The sequence below is a fragment of the Seriola aureovittata genome, chromosome 19 (assembly GCF_021018895.1).
Source record: "Seriola aureovittata isolate HTS-2021-v1 ecotype China chromosome 19, ASM2101889v1, whole genome shotgun sequence".
Classification (NCBI taxonomy): domain Eukaryota; kingdom Metazoa; phylum Chordata; class Actinopteri; order Carangiformes; family Carangidae; genus Seriola; species Seriola aureovittata.
Genome location: NC_079382.1, coordinates 13,910,001 through 13,924,406, shown reverse-complemented (window position 1 = coordinate 13,924,406; position 14,406 = coordinate 13,910,001). Strand labels below are relative to the sequence as shown.

Here is a 14,406-nt window from a genome sequence, read left to right as displayed (position 1 = left end):
TGGAGGTGGGGAGACGGGGTTGTTGCTATAATCACTTCCTCTCCCATCATTTCCTTCAGGTTGATTAATGTAAAACAGAATCACCCCTGAGCCGTAAGACTCAGTTCTTCAGCTTTCACCATAGGAAAGTCCAAAACACTCACCAGTGTTTTTGCTCCTTTCACAGATGATAAATATTTCGATCACTCTCCTATTTTTTCCCTCCACCACAGAGACCACAGGCGACAGTGTTGCCATTAGCTGCACCAGCACTTACCGTCTTGGGTCTGAAATGGGTGTTGAAGGCAAACCCACAGCTGGAATTGATGGTGGCAACAATATAAGTGCTTTTAATAGTTTCTCAGTTGTAATGATGCAAGAAATATGCTACTCTGGAGCATTTTTGAGTGACTATGTGGATATCTGCCTGTTTCTGTTCTGATTTGCAGCATATTTGTTAGTAAGCTCAGTCTTTCCACAGCGTCTGCCAGGTCAGCAGTGCCTGCATTGGACGTCTGGTCTTTTCCCAGTTGGAGTGATCCAGTAAAAACATTGTAGTTTGATAAGATAGAAAAGAAGCACAGATACCTTTTCAATGCAAGTTTTTTTTTTTTCTTTCTTTTTTTTTTTTTTGCTCCATGACAAATCACGATACAGTGAATGAAACTGAAACTCCTCATGTTACTCTTTCTTGATGCCTCACTTAGCGTTGTTTTAATACACTCAAAGCCAAATCTGCAAGGTCATCAGTACAGTCAGAGGGAAGGATGCGAGTAGTCTTATTGGTATGTATCTTAATGTAGACCAGCCCATTTGCCCCATCAGCTTTGTATTTTATTCTGCAGAGTTTATCATAATCCATCCCACATTAGTCAAGCCAACCCATTCTCTAAAATAGTAAGTTGATTTTCAGTCAAATCCTTTGTGAGTGTATTATATTAAGATGTTGACTACTTTCAGCCTTCTCACTGGCAAAGAGAGAGAAATAGAGAGGCCCAACCAAAGCTTGAACTTCCTTTAATTGTTGGCTCTGCTATAAAATTTGTCCAAAATAACCAGCAGACACCCACAACACTGTGAAATAGTATGTGTCGCCATTGTGTCCTGTTTTAGTGAAACCGGTGGGTAATGACTGTTCTGTTCATAGGTGAAGGAGAAAATCCTTTGTGCTTTATAGTTAAAGTTCATGGCTTAGTCAAAATGTCATTGGGCAGAGAAATTAAAGTGTGCAGTCGTTAATATCTTAACAAGGAAATTAGCTTTGTGTAAGGACTTCACAAATAGAGGGAGCAATGAAAGATATATTTTATTATTGCTGTGTTATAAAAATCACACAGAACAGTGAGCAGTTTGTACATGTCAAACTTTGATGAATCCCCCTGAACAGTAGCTTCTGCTATACTTGGACAGCACTGTATAAACTAACATATTATAGGAGGGAAGAAGGGAAAATGATACATTGGGGGATATTTTTTATTATTTTTTCTCTGATCCGTAATGTTTGTATGTAGAGAGGCTGTGTTGGTTAGAAAAAAATTCCAACCATCAGGGAGCGACAGACTCTACTATGTGCTCCCTGTATTCCCTCCTTGACCAGTAGATGGAGTAACACTCCAGCATAACTTCTCAGCACATCTCATCATGTGCAGGTCCACTAACAACCTGTCCAGTACACATGTGGTCTTGTGTCTTGCTCATAGTCCAAATGAAAAAAAGCATCCAGTTTAGCTAATCAACCTCTATTTTTCCACAGAAATCACATATGAGCTAAGAGGTAACGCCTCATATTTGACATACAAACTGCTCTTAATGTATTACTGTGTATTTGCTGCACATCCTGCTCTGATTATTATATTAGATGTATACACTACATAGTCCTCCACATATTTTTTTTTAGCAGAAAACACAGTTTTGACATCACACGCATTGTGCAGCTCAAAGTTTGTACAGTATGCTCATGGTCCGCTATGACACAAAGCAGTCACTTTACATACACTTTTTGCAAGAGTTGCGAAAACCTGTGGCCTTTTTAATATGGAAAACAATGGAATAGAGTAGTGAGTTAAATTCCACATCTTTTTTTGATGTCTCATAACTTCTGGTACATTGGGCTGCAAATGTAAGATTAATTCATTTCACATAATTTGTAACTATAATGAATTTTTCTCTCTTTTTAAGGAAAAATCTGAGTCAGCACAAGATTGAATAGCTTATTTAGACAGATACGTTTGCAGTACATAAAATAGAGTTGCAGGCCACTATTTCTCTTTGGCATTATGTTGATTTTGACATGCAGGTTGACAGCAAACTTTCTAATGAGATTTTGGGAAAACTGCTGACCACGCATGAAAGAGATTACCACACTGGCGGTCTTGGTCCAAGCTCTCTGCCTGTGCAATGATTAGATAAGAAAACAGGGATTCTAACGGGGAAGATTTCCTACTGACCCACGTGCTTTGTCTCTGCTCTCTGCTCCCCTCTGCTGCAGCAATGCCTCGTCTCTCTTTTGCTGAATGCGTTTGGTCCTGAGGGGTTCTGGACGATAGAGGTCACCCCGAGCCGAGCTGCATAAAAATGTAGGAATCAGCAGTCTGTCCCTGCTGCAGAGGAGCTGGACGAATCCAACTAAATCTCACAATGTTTCATCACACTGGCAAGTCAAACAGCTGATTCTGACAACCTAACCACAAAATGGTTAGATTCATATGTACAGTTATTGAAATGAAGTGCTGATTTTGTTGCTACTGAGTGGGTTGTGGTTAAACTACCAAGGTAATTGATTTTACCACTGGCTTTGCTATGACAATTGTGATTGGGCATGCCTGTAATTTGGATGGATTATATATTTTTTTTCATTATCATGACATATAATGTTGGCAATAACCTGCCATTTTTTTTGACAATGTGTAGAAACCTTGTTATACAATTTATTTGGCCCTAAGCTTTGCCAATAATAACCTATTATCACAGTAGTTTGCTTTTGGGAATGAGAGGTTTTCATGTTCAACAATTCCTAAAATCTCAATCATTCCCCCTCCCCCACGCCATATTGGCTAGCTGAGAGATTTTTCCCATAGTAAACATCATGTTTACTCAGTCACTGCTGACAAATAGTACACAGCAGAGCTTGAAAAGGGCGCCTAGACAGTACAGAAAACTAGAAATCTGGACTCACAAATAGAGTGTGGAGGGCTGTTTCTACAGATTCACCATAAAATCCATAAAATCACCCTCATTCACCTGCTCCCACTGCCACCATCTTACCAACATTAAGCCATTCCATAAATTAATCAGAGGAGCAGATGGTCCAAATATGTACACAGAACTGATTGACTTCAATGTGCGATACATCTTTATATTCAGTATCGCGTACCAAAATTGAGCTGAGGATCTGCAATCAATGAACATTTATCAACTTTTACATTTTTCATGCCCACTCCTCCATCCCCAACTTTATTGAACGACACTGTGGCCAGAGCAGCACAGCTCCCCTTTCAGCTCCTCTAAGAGCTCTCCTGAGATGATGATGAAAGGACTCGTCTAATGGGATTACACATCGCGATAAGTGCTCAGAGCCGAGTGCTTCATCACACCTCCCTCCTGGATTTCAAAGAGTGCCATTGATCTGCTGCGGAGTAGCTATATCTTGGATGTAGAGTTTTAGGGACTTTTATTGGCAGGGGCGTGTTTTGATTGTTTACTTATTTCGCTGTTTTTCTTTATAGCTGTAAATTTTGAACGCATCACGAAAATGATTTTCAAGGGTAAATCTGCTATGCTTAGAATTCCAATTTGTTATTCCTACGATATTGTGCAGGATTTGATTTGTGAAATAGAACAAATCCCCTTTTAGCCTGAGCAGCAGAGATGCTGACTGTGTAGTGGTGATGTCATGAGATAAATCCTGGAGCTGGTTATTGAACAGTGAACACTGGAGCAACCCATAAGACTCAAAGAGCACCAGTGGTGACTTCATTCAAATAAAACTATTTTTTACGTTATACTTTAATTAGTTCAGAACATTAATCATCATCATGTCATTACAGGATCCAAGTCATCGTATTTATTTTACATTTGTGGGTATAATAGTGCACATTCTAATAAAAAGGAAACTAATAACAAAACATGTACATACACATACATATGCACACATATAGATCTGTATGAAAATATTTTGTAGAATATCTGTTCGTCTGGAAGGAATACAACTCGTCAGTGAGGACAGATGAGCAAAGACATTCTTTGATGAAGAAAAGTTAGAATTGATTTTTTGAAACATAAGATATTCATCTGGTTATCATAATTTTTGATTAAAATAAATTGATAATCCAACAAAGATAGCTTTCACTGTCGAAATACACTAGTCAAACAATGACTTAAACACTACTGTAATGTCATTTATCCAGCACGTAACAAATCATAAAGCTATTAAAGATAGAGTCACTAGGAAGTCTTGATGCCCTGATTTCCAGCTAACAGTTATTAGTGTTGTGTTTGTAGATGCTGTCCTCAGTGTCCAAAATCACACAATGTAAATCCTGTTTTAGGGTGGATTTTCCCTTTTATGTTAATTTCCCTTTTAGAAATTCACATCAAGTAAGCAATGTGTTGTTGCCGTCACAGGTCTGCTGCAGCTAATTCTGTTCTCTCTTCTTCCCTCATTTGGTCTCTCTCTCACTTTCTCACTCTCCTTCACACACACACACACACACACACACACACACACACACACACACATAAACACACACACACACACCTATTACAGTGGCGCCAGAAGATACCTGGCACACTATTGGTCCTGACGTCTCAATGAGATGGAAGAGCCATCCCTTTTGATTGGACAGCAGGTGGCAGTGCATGCAGACAAGGAAGCTGTCCTGTCTGCAGAAGTAAAAGACTCAGGCGAGGGAGGGGACCTCTGAGATGTTCAATACACACACACACACACACACACACACACACACATTCATGCTCTCATACATATACGGTGGGCACTTACATCATCAGTGGAGGAGGAGCTTCACTGAGTCTGAGGATTGCAGACTGCTGCTGCAACAGGGATGACTTGAGAGGAGAAACACAGCAACATGGACACGATTGAGTCTTGATATCTTGCAGTCAGTGCGAAGACACAAAACTACTGCAGCCCAATCTGAGTCCTGATCAGAACATGAGAGCGCAGCGAGGGTGACGCGCCGGAGCTGGAACGTGACTTTAGTGACCTCAAGACAGTGGCATGGCATCACCCCGGCACTATGGACACTCTACTCGGGATATTGCCAATGTGATGCAGAAGCTGCAAGGTAGGTGTAAAATGCTTACTCACTCACACTGCTCCACCTTGGTTTGCAGTGTTTTTAGAGGTGACCTGGCGCTTGGCATGACACAGCAAAACAGTGTGAGCTAAAGGCACTTACAGTTGCTGTAAAAATCCTTTACATGCATCGTCTCTCTTCTGCTCAGGACCCTGTAAGTCTTATCTCTTGAGTGCTGGAATTCAAGTTCATAGGGCTTATAAATCTGTGGTATGGGAAGGACATAACTGAATGCGATACGCAATGTCACAGCAAGCAACACTCAAGTACACTGGAAATTTTTAGGTTGTTATCAATTGTGCTTTGTCTGGTATTCAGTTGCTATCGATGCTTTAGTTTGCTTTACTTTCTGTGGAGTTTTTTTCCTTTTCGATTGAGAGTAGAGATGGAGGTGGTAGTCTGTGTATAGAATTATGCAGTGTGGCAGATTTAATGCCATGACAACAACCAAAGCAAATTAGATTAAGTGAGTCAGTATGTGAGAGATTGTATTATAGCATTGTCTTTGTATGCACTTACCGTCTGTGTTGATGTGTGCGTATGCTTGCTGTGTGTTTGCTGTGTATGTGTCTGTGTTTACAAGCTTGCATGTGCACATACGTGTGCATGTGTGTGTTTCTGTGTGTTTCTGTGTGTGGATAGACAGGGAAGCAGACAATAGCAAAGCTAATCCCCAGAGGAGGTGACAGGATGAAGTCTATTCCCCCCCTTTTAACTCTGCTGTAGTAGTTGGACAATCATATTCTCATCCTACTGTTCATATAATTTTCTGAGGCTTTACCACTAGCATGAGTTACAGGCGTGATGTTTATTCTTTTGAACCTTTGGCACATAAAAATAAGCAATTCTGGCTTTCTTATCTTATCTCACCGCTGCTCTAACTTTTCTTTCATTTGTGCAGTTTATTTGCAGCAGATATCAGCATTTATTCATTGTTTTCCCTTCCTAGAAGTCAAATAATGTGGGCGTATTGTTTTCTTACTACCATTTCACAAGCCTCCACTCGAAAACAGTGAATCTGTGTGTGGCAAAAACACACAACCCATACTGACAGGATCAGATTGATGACACTTGCAAAGTAGCAGGAAAGTCAGGTGACACCAGAGCTGAGATCCAATATGGCTGCTCCCTGTGTGGCTTCTGAGGTGGCAGATTCTGTGAAAGCTGAGAACAGCATCACCAGCCACGTGGCTCCTCTGCATCACTCTGTGCAGGTGTGGGTGCACACACTGAATCCCGATTGTACTGTGATTGATCTAATTTTAGAAGCGTCCCCTTAAGCTGTCTCTCCAGCGTGAAGAGAGGTTGATGCAGATACATATTCAGGGAGAATTACACAATTAATTTAATTTAAGGGTGCAGCATCTTACTCAAGAACCTGATCATCGTCAAGGAGAAATCACTATTTTGGGGATCTGAATAATATTTTATCTACACCAGAGAACTTTGGTGTTTCTGGATATCTCTGCAAACTAACAAGGTATAGTAGAGAATATGCACCCACACAAGTCCACACAAGTCCACTACTTGTGTGGGTGTCACATTTAACACTCAGAGGCACAAAATGATATCAGCTGTAAATAACGCAGTTTTGCCACAAATGTGGCTTGTTCCAAAAATAATCTTCTGACTGAGCCTGCGGTCTGGGGCCAAATACTCCCTTTACCAGCAGTGGCTTTATTGCTGATGTCTCCCGGCATGTAAGCATCTCAGATGAGACGTGCTCTGTTGCCATGGTTATCTATACAGATGGGTGGACTGAGGGTTCGTGGGGACAATCCTGCTTTAACATAGCCACGTGTGCCCTAACCACACAGACACATGGACAGTGTTTATGGTGGCTGAATTACATGGGGTTCCTTCTGCTTTGAGTGCTAGCTTTGAGTAGAGATATAGAGTACTATAAGTCTTACATGGTGTGTGGATCTGTTACAGTTTTTTCACCATTCACGCTATGTATGTTCTCCTCTGAGTACATGATCACATTAGCTTATTTACAAGGGGCACATGGGATCTAATTTGACATAATATTTTACTTGATGCGTCCTGGTTGATGTCCATCTCCTGGGAGACGGGAGCTGAACCTGTGATGATATCATCAAGACGATTTTGTAAGAATCAAAGCGGAACATTTGCTGTTTTCATTAGTCTGCACATGAAAGGGGAACGTAACATAACATAAGCATATGTTCCTTGTCTTTGGTATGAGCAGTGTTTCTATAGGTAGTCACAAGCTTGGTCCCAAATGACAGCTCTAAGTGAAATCAATGTTATCTTTGTTCAGGGTGGCTTGCTTTTCATTTCTGAGGGTTGCAGTAATCGTGTCTCTCCAGTGGGGTAATTGTTTGGAAATGGGTTATACTTATGTGTTAATATCCACTTGTTTTTGAGGAAAACCTGATTGCAATATCATTTCTTACCGCCTGAGAGTTAAACATAGGTAATCTCATGCTATTTGTATTTCTTTTAAAGCCTGATTAGATTAACATATTTTACTCCTCCTCTCAAGAGAGGACAATGTTCTCAAATTAGCCACGTTCCACAAATCACCAGATAGCATGAAATGAACTGTACTCCCTTCAGGCTCAATTTGGAAGCTATTAGTAACTGCTCAATGCAACATCAAAACAATCAAAAGTTTTGCCCCAGTTTTGGGTCTGTGTTTTTCTCCCTTCAACCATCTCTTTTGGTGTACCTCTCTGTCGCAGTGAAAAAACAGCAATTAGTGACACCATATGGCAGAGAACGGCGAGGCCGCTTTGAACACCTCCCAGCCTGAACTCCTCCATATGCTGTGGAATTTGCCTGTTTGTTGTCTCTCATTAATGAGAAAATCGATGCACTGTTTTTCCTATTTCAATTTCTCACCTGTTTTCTCTCGTCGTGGGCGGGCAGAGGAATACATTCCCGCCCACACCTCTGGGTTTTACCGTCTGCTAGCCTGTGAAACGGACACGTTTGCTAAGTCTCATTGTGTTGGGAGCACCTGCTTGAGTTTTCTGTGCGTAGGCTGTGTGTAATCCTGTACTGGCAATTTGTTTGTGATCAGATAATACAGACGGAGATGGCCGCACATTGAGTTTCTCAGTCAGTTGAGGCTTCGGGGTTCTGCTGTGCAAAGCAGAGTGACTGCATTCAAATAAATATGCAGTGTAGTTTAATTTTATAAGCCCCTGCTAATGTTATTTTGGTCAAGGAAGATGCTGAGCAGGAAAGAAAGTTGAGGAAGAGAGTCTAAAGGGCAAGATTGGCACATCTGGAAGACACGAGTGCCACACTGAGAGTGTTGGATTGATGAAACGGGGATGAGAGAGGCAGCGGGAAAAGCAAGAAAATGAGACTGGACAACTGGGGGAGAGACAGAGGGAGCCCACACACCAGTTTTTAAGCTCCTGATTGCTAGTGGGACTGGCACAGATCCTCAGGTTGGCACAGGGCCAGGGTGACATCCTGTTGCCAGGGGCGACATTATGGTTCGGCCGCAGCCAAGGAAAAGGCCGAAGCAGACGGTCACCTTGAGCCATGCCAGCCTCCTGTTTAGTTCTGACACCACCATTTATCGTCGGCAGCTCTGGATACCACGGCTTCACACATGCATGTGCCCACACTTGCACACAGACACCGAAACAAACACTGGGTGTTAAAAATAGCCGTGATGCATCTTCTTTTTTTTTTTTTTTTTCCCCGCTATCATACCACTGGGAGTCAGCAGTTTAGCTGAGTGGTTAAACAGACCCAGAGCAAGTCTTCAAGGCCACCAGACCATTAACATGAAGCCATTACTCTGTTGTAGCCTCAGAACTGTGGCAGCAGGGTCAGTGTGGGATAGAGCAGCAGCATGAGTTGTTATTTATTCTGATGCTTCTTCTCCTTGTCTTTCCAGATTGTGTTTATGACTCGTTGCCATAGCGGCAGTCGCATGACAGCCAGCACAAGCTTTTTTCACCCTGTGGGCTTATTGGCCATGTCTGGTTCAGCTTCTGCTTCTGTAACAGAACATTATGTTTGATAAAATGGCACATGTGTGTGCGCGCGTGTGTGTGTGTACTAATAGTTATTTATGTTTAGTCCATACTGCTTTCTCAGTGACAGCTTCCATTGCAGATCAGATTATAATCTCTTTTAACCTGACAGTCAGCGAGGGCTTGAGTGACATATCACAGGATTAGGTCACTGGGGGGGTACGGCCCATACAATATGGAGTGTGGGCAAGCTGTCATCTAATCTGAACCCTCTTTGAAAGAACACACCTTCATGAAGGTCAAAATGTATTCCAGTATAGTTCAGTGAGGCAATGACACACACAAGCTTGTATTTATAATTAGTTCAAACCAGGAGAGCACAAACTGACAAAAACACAAGGAGTATTTTTAATGTTTTGTATAAAGAAATGACACCCCTTTTTGGCATTTCCATGTAAGTGTTTCTGCCAAGTTGGATGTCTGTTGATTTAGCTGAACTTCTCAAGGCAAATTGCCTAAAATGTTACAAAAGCATTTAATGAAACTGGCAGCACAAAGACTCTTTATAGAAGTAATGAAAGGAGTATTTAAAGGATTTGGCAATGCAGGGTCCCTTTGACCCCGTATGGAGCATTACATTCAATGTGGAGCAAAATTACGGCTTTAGGCCACTCTGATTATATGATACAGTTCCTTTAGCTTTTCCCCACCATCTCTGATGCTCTTTGTCAGATTGAGGCATCAGATAGTTTTGATGGACGTACAGAACAATGTCCTCACAGATAAAATTCCTAACACATGAGCTTGTGACCCCGAGACACATTCAGCCTCTGTCTGTAATACTTTGAGTCTCATGCATTCTCTTATCTTTCACCCACAGACACCTCTGTTCCTTCTTTTCACCTGTCACAATGTGATTGGATGGTGGAAAATTCGGCCTCTGGCGGTTCATTTAGCACTTGAAGGTTTTTTAAATAGAGGTCAGATTGTGATGCCCTGAACTCTGAGGGGTCAGCGCGGCAGATAATGTGATGATTTCAGCATACCTAAGTTAGGAGTGAAATAGGTATTTCCCGGGTTTTATTTAATCTGCTTGGAGCACCAGATGGGTTGGGTTTACCACAGCAGTAGATATTTCCAAATAATCAGCCTCCCACAGAAAAGAACATTCAAAGTACACACGACGTTTCATCTTCTCATTTTTACTATCCCGTTTTATAAAAGCCAACTCGTCTGTCTATCTATGGAAAAGTAGGCACTTTCACAGCAGTTTCATGTGTCACTGTTTATTGCTCCTGAATTCAATTACCATGTTACCATGTTCCTGGAGGGAGGGCGTCCATCATCCCTTTTCATTTACCTGAAAATCAAAGCAATGGACGTGCCGTATCTATGAAATGTTATTTCCTGTTATGTCGCATGCTGACATCTGTCCCCCAGGGTCCCCTTTTCACTCTGAGACTTCCCGCTCCAGACACAAACACAACATGCCACCTGACACAACATAACCCTGTCTTCCCTGTCTTTTAATAATTCAAGAATGCTCAGTGAGAAAAGGTGAGCATTCAGGTGATATTTAGGAAATGTGAAGGAAATGAATAATGCCTTTACAGAATGGTATTACTAACTGGACAGGTGGTTGATGAATAAAACAAAAGGCATACATCTGCTGGCTGCAAAAGAATTGTTTTTATATTCACCTTCAGTAAGACAGAAAATGGCCCCAGCTGGATAAGCATAAATACACTCAAGTGGTTGTGTGCAACAGGATTTTGTAGATGATTCTGGCTTTGTTCCAGTCAGTGTTTTTATTTCACAGCAAAGACGAGACTTATAACTGAATTTGCTGCTCCGGCCACAGTGATTTATTTAGTGTGCTGACGCCAGTCCTTTCACTTTACTCGTCCCTGTAATGTGTGGCGGGCCACTGAACCTGGATAAGGAGCTTAGACTGTCTGACCCACTCCTGCACTCCCACTCTCACACAAAGCGTCACACAGGCACACACACAAAATCATCACACACACATTCATAGAGAGAGGAGCAGAGAAACATCAAGCTGAAAATATTTTTTCAAAGCCAAATTGAGTCTTTCTAATACTCTTAGTGGCACTGAAGTGTGTTTTGATATGACCCCTGGTGCCTCCTGTGGAATAGATGCTTTGTATTAGTTGCATGTGCTTTTGTGTATGGTGTTAAAATTGGTTTTGTTTGGCTGAATATTTCTCATCAGCCCTTGAAAAGGAGGAAGAAGATTGTAGCTCAAATCCAGGAAGGTGGAATGCAACACCGATTTGCCACAGGATAGTATTTGGTTTCCTGCAGCATCCCTGTCAGAAATGAATCCAATTAAAAATTAGAATTACAATATTTTTTTAATTTTTACTGCAAAATCATAAATACCTTTACGTTTTTTCACTTTAATTCATGGGCATTCCCATCTGCTTCATTGCTTTGTGTGGGCATGTGCGTGTGTGTCAGTTCTGCAGGTGCTGAAATTGCTAAAATTACTGTATCAGTGGCCTGGCTTTAATGAACAATGTGATATTTGGACATTTTTGTCAACGACAAAGTGCCTCCTCTGCACATCTGCTAGTGAAAAGGGAGTGATGGTGCTTGAAAGAGGAAAGAGGTTGTTTTGATAATCACTTTGACTTGTTCCCCCCTTCTTACTCTCTTTAATACGGTGTCATTATTACTGAAATGTAATTAGCTATGCTAATGGGCTGGCATTTGGACTTCCGTCTCAGCACTTATGTTGGGACTGGTAAAAATGTGGTGTAAATGAAGTGGGATGGTGAGTGGAAAGGCTGAATGGGCATGCAAGGGTAGAGTGGAGATGCTGAGGGTGTGATAGAGGGTGTTATTGAGTATTAGGGCTAAAGTACGCTGGTGGAAGTGCAGAGAAGGGTTTTTTAAATTAGGAATTGTTGGTGTGAAAGAGAAGAGCTGGAATCAGGAAATGGATAAAGAAGCTATTGGGAGGAGAAGAGGGGGCAAAAAAAGCCACCAAAACCTGTTAAATCACTTTGTGCATCATTGTGTGTGTGTGTGTGTGTGTGTGTGTGTGTGTGTGTGTGTGTGTGTGTGTGTGTGTGTGTTGGCTGCACGCTTGTGAAATGTATTTGTACGTGTCTGTGAGTATGGAGCAATTACAGGGTACCTCTGTAGCACACAACAAAGCCATCCATTTAGTGCATGATAGCTTTAACAGGCATGTTCCATTAATGTTGTACTGCAGCATAAGATGCATTATGGTTACATAAACCTAAAAAAAAAAAAAGGCTCCTGGTATCAACACTGTCTCTGACTCTCCCTTGAGCGGTTCATATCAGCATGGTAAGGCACTGTTCTATGAATTTAAATAGCCACCATCTTGAATAATATTAAGATGATATAATTGAATTAATGCATTACTAAATTAATACTTGACAGCAGAGTGTGTAACCTTGTACAGTTTGTGGGAGGAGTGTCTGTCCATGTCTGGCCGGCCATAATCACTGGTGGTGAGTTGTGGAGTCATTAATAGATTAAGAGAGATCAGAGATGCTCAAGTGCCGAGCAGGGTCGTCTGGGAGACAGCAATTTAAAAGCTGAGCTTATGCTGAGCTTTTAATTTTACTGTCCTGACATGTCCTGTCTTTCCTGGTCTTGTCTTGGCTCGTCGGTTTCTGTACAATACTTCTTCAAACCAGACATTTACAAAGTGAACTTTACACACTTACAGCTTTTCTTATCCACTAGGTGGCGCTGTGCCTCTACACTCTTCTCACAAGACTAAATAAGAAGTCTTGGCTGCTCAGAAAGCAAACCCAAATATCCTTAGGGTGAATAGATTATGATATGAGCAGAAGCAGCATTATTCCACCCTGCAGGAGGCTGTTTGTTTTTCCTTTAATGGCTGAAAAGAGGCTGTTCCTTCTCTCCTCGCGAAGCCTCGCACACCCTGCAGACATACCTGTGTGAGCGCCGGGCGCTGACCCACATCCAACCTCCACAGCCTCAGAGAAGGATCGAGTGTTTTGTGGGGCTGCCAGGAGCTCCATTAGGGATCCAGACCAGCTGAGGTTCAGTCTGTTTTAACCCTCCAACCCCCCTCCTTTCTCTCTTGGACAGACTGGAACACTCCTGAGGTCTGCAGCCTAAAGGAGTCTGTTGGTCTATTCTCACACGTACAGTAAACGTGAAAACGGTTGTCTCCATTCAGCTTATTGTAGTCTGTGTGTGTGTGTGTGTGTGTGTGTGTGTGTGTGTGTGTGTGTGTGTGTGTGTGTGTGTGTGCGCGCACCTACTCACCCTCCATTTCTTTCAACTCCCATGGTGAAGCCTAATAAGTCCCTCACCATCTTGTTTTGATTTTGTCCCGGGGTTGTTTTTCTAAACAGTTTAACTCTCCAGGGAAGTTCAGCTTTTCTCATTGTCTGACGTGCAGGCGTTAAGTGAAGAGTTATCTGAAACGTACCAACAAAAACAAAAATGTCATATTTTGATAGACTATTTGGACTTTCACAATGGCTGAAATTGGTCTTTATATTCTGTTGCTCCATTGTTAATTTATTGTATTGAACCAGAATCATTGACAGGTTCAGCACCTTGGATAGTTCCTTCACACATTTAACCTGAAGTGTAGCTCTCCAAGAATAATTTATTAGACACCAAAACACATTTAACTTGGGAGAAAGACTGGTGAAAACAGAAACAAATTGTTCATGGGTTCATCAGTCAGTATGGTCTGTTCCATTATTTACATCATTGACTATGTGTGGGCTGAGTAGTGCTGCACAAACAGCAGTATGTTAAAGAACAATAGATTATTGTCTTTTTGTCTGGCTGCAGTACAGTACAGGCCAGAGGATTTTCTTTTCTTGTGGTAATATTATTGAGTAGAGATTCTGAGTGTGTGCAATGTGAATGCCTCACTGGATTCAGCTTTCCACTGTCATAAAATAGTGGTTTTGTAGTCGAGAGTGCACTAGTAAAGGCAATGTATATGTAAATACGAAACACAGGATTGCATGAATATTTCTTTGAACTCAACTACTCTCAGGCCATCTGTAATAACTGCACAGACACGCTGGCACATTCACAGTAACCACACTGAATATACACAAATGTAAAACGGACGCTGATAGATACTCGTTTCAAAGACA

The 14,406-nt window shown here is 41.6% G+C and overlaps 1 protein-coding gene across 1 annotated transcript in view; it reads left to right on the top strand.

Annotated features, from left to right (window-relative positions):
• Positions 1-5,002: 5,002 nt before the first annotated feature.
• syne1a (spectrin repeat containing, nuclear envelope 1a) overlaps positions 5,003-14,406 on the top strand; it is a 132,539-nt gene continuing 123,135 nt past the window's right edge. The window contains exon 1 of the mRNA XM_056405840.1: positions 5,003-5,282. Coding sequence (XP_056261815.1) covers positions 5,216-5,282 — 67 coding nt within the window. The 5' untranslated portion in view covers positions 5,003-5,215. The remainder of the gene's footprint in view (positions 5,283-14,406) is intronic.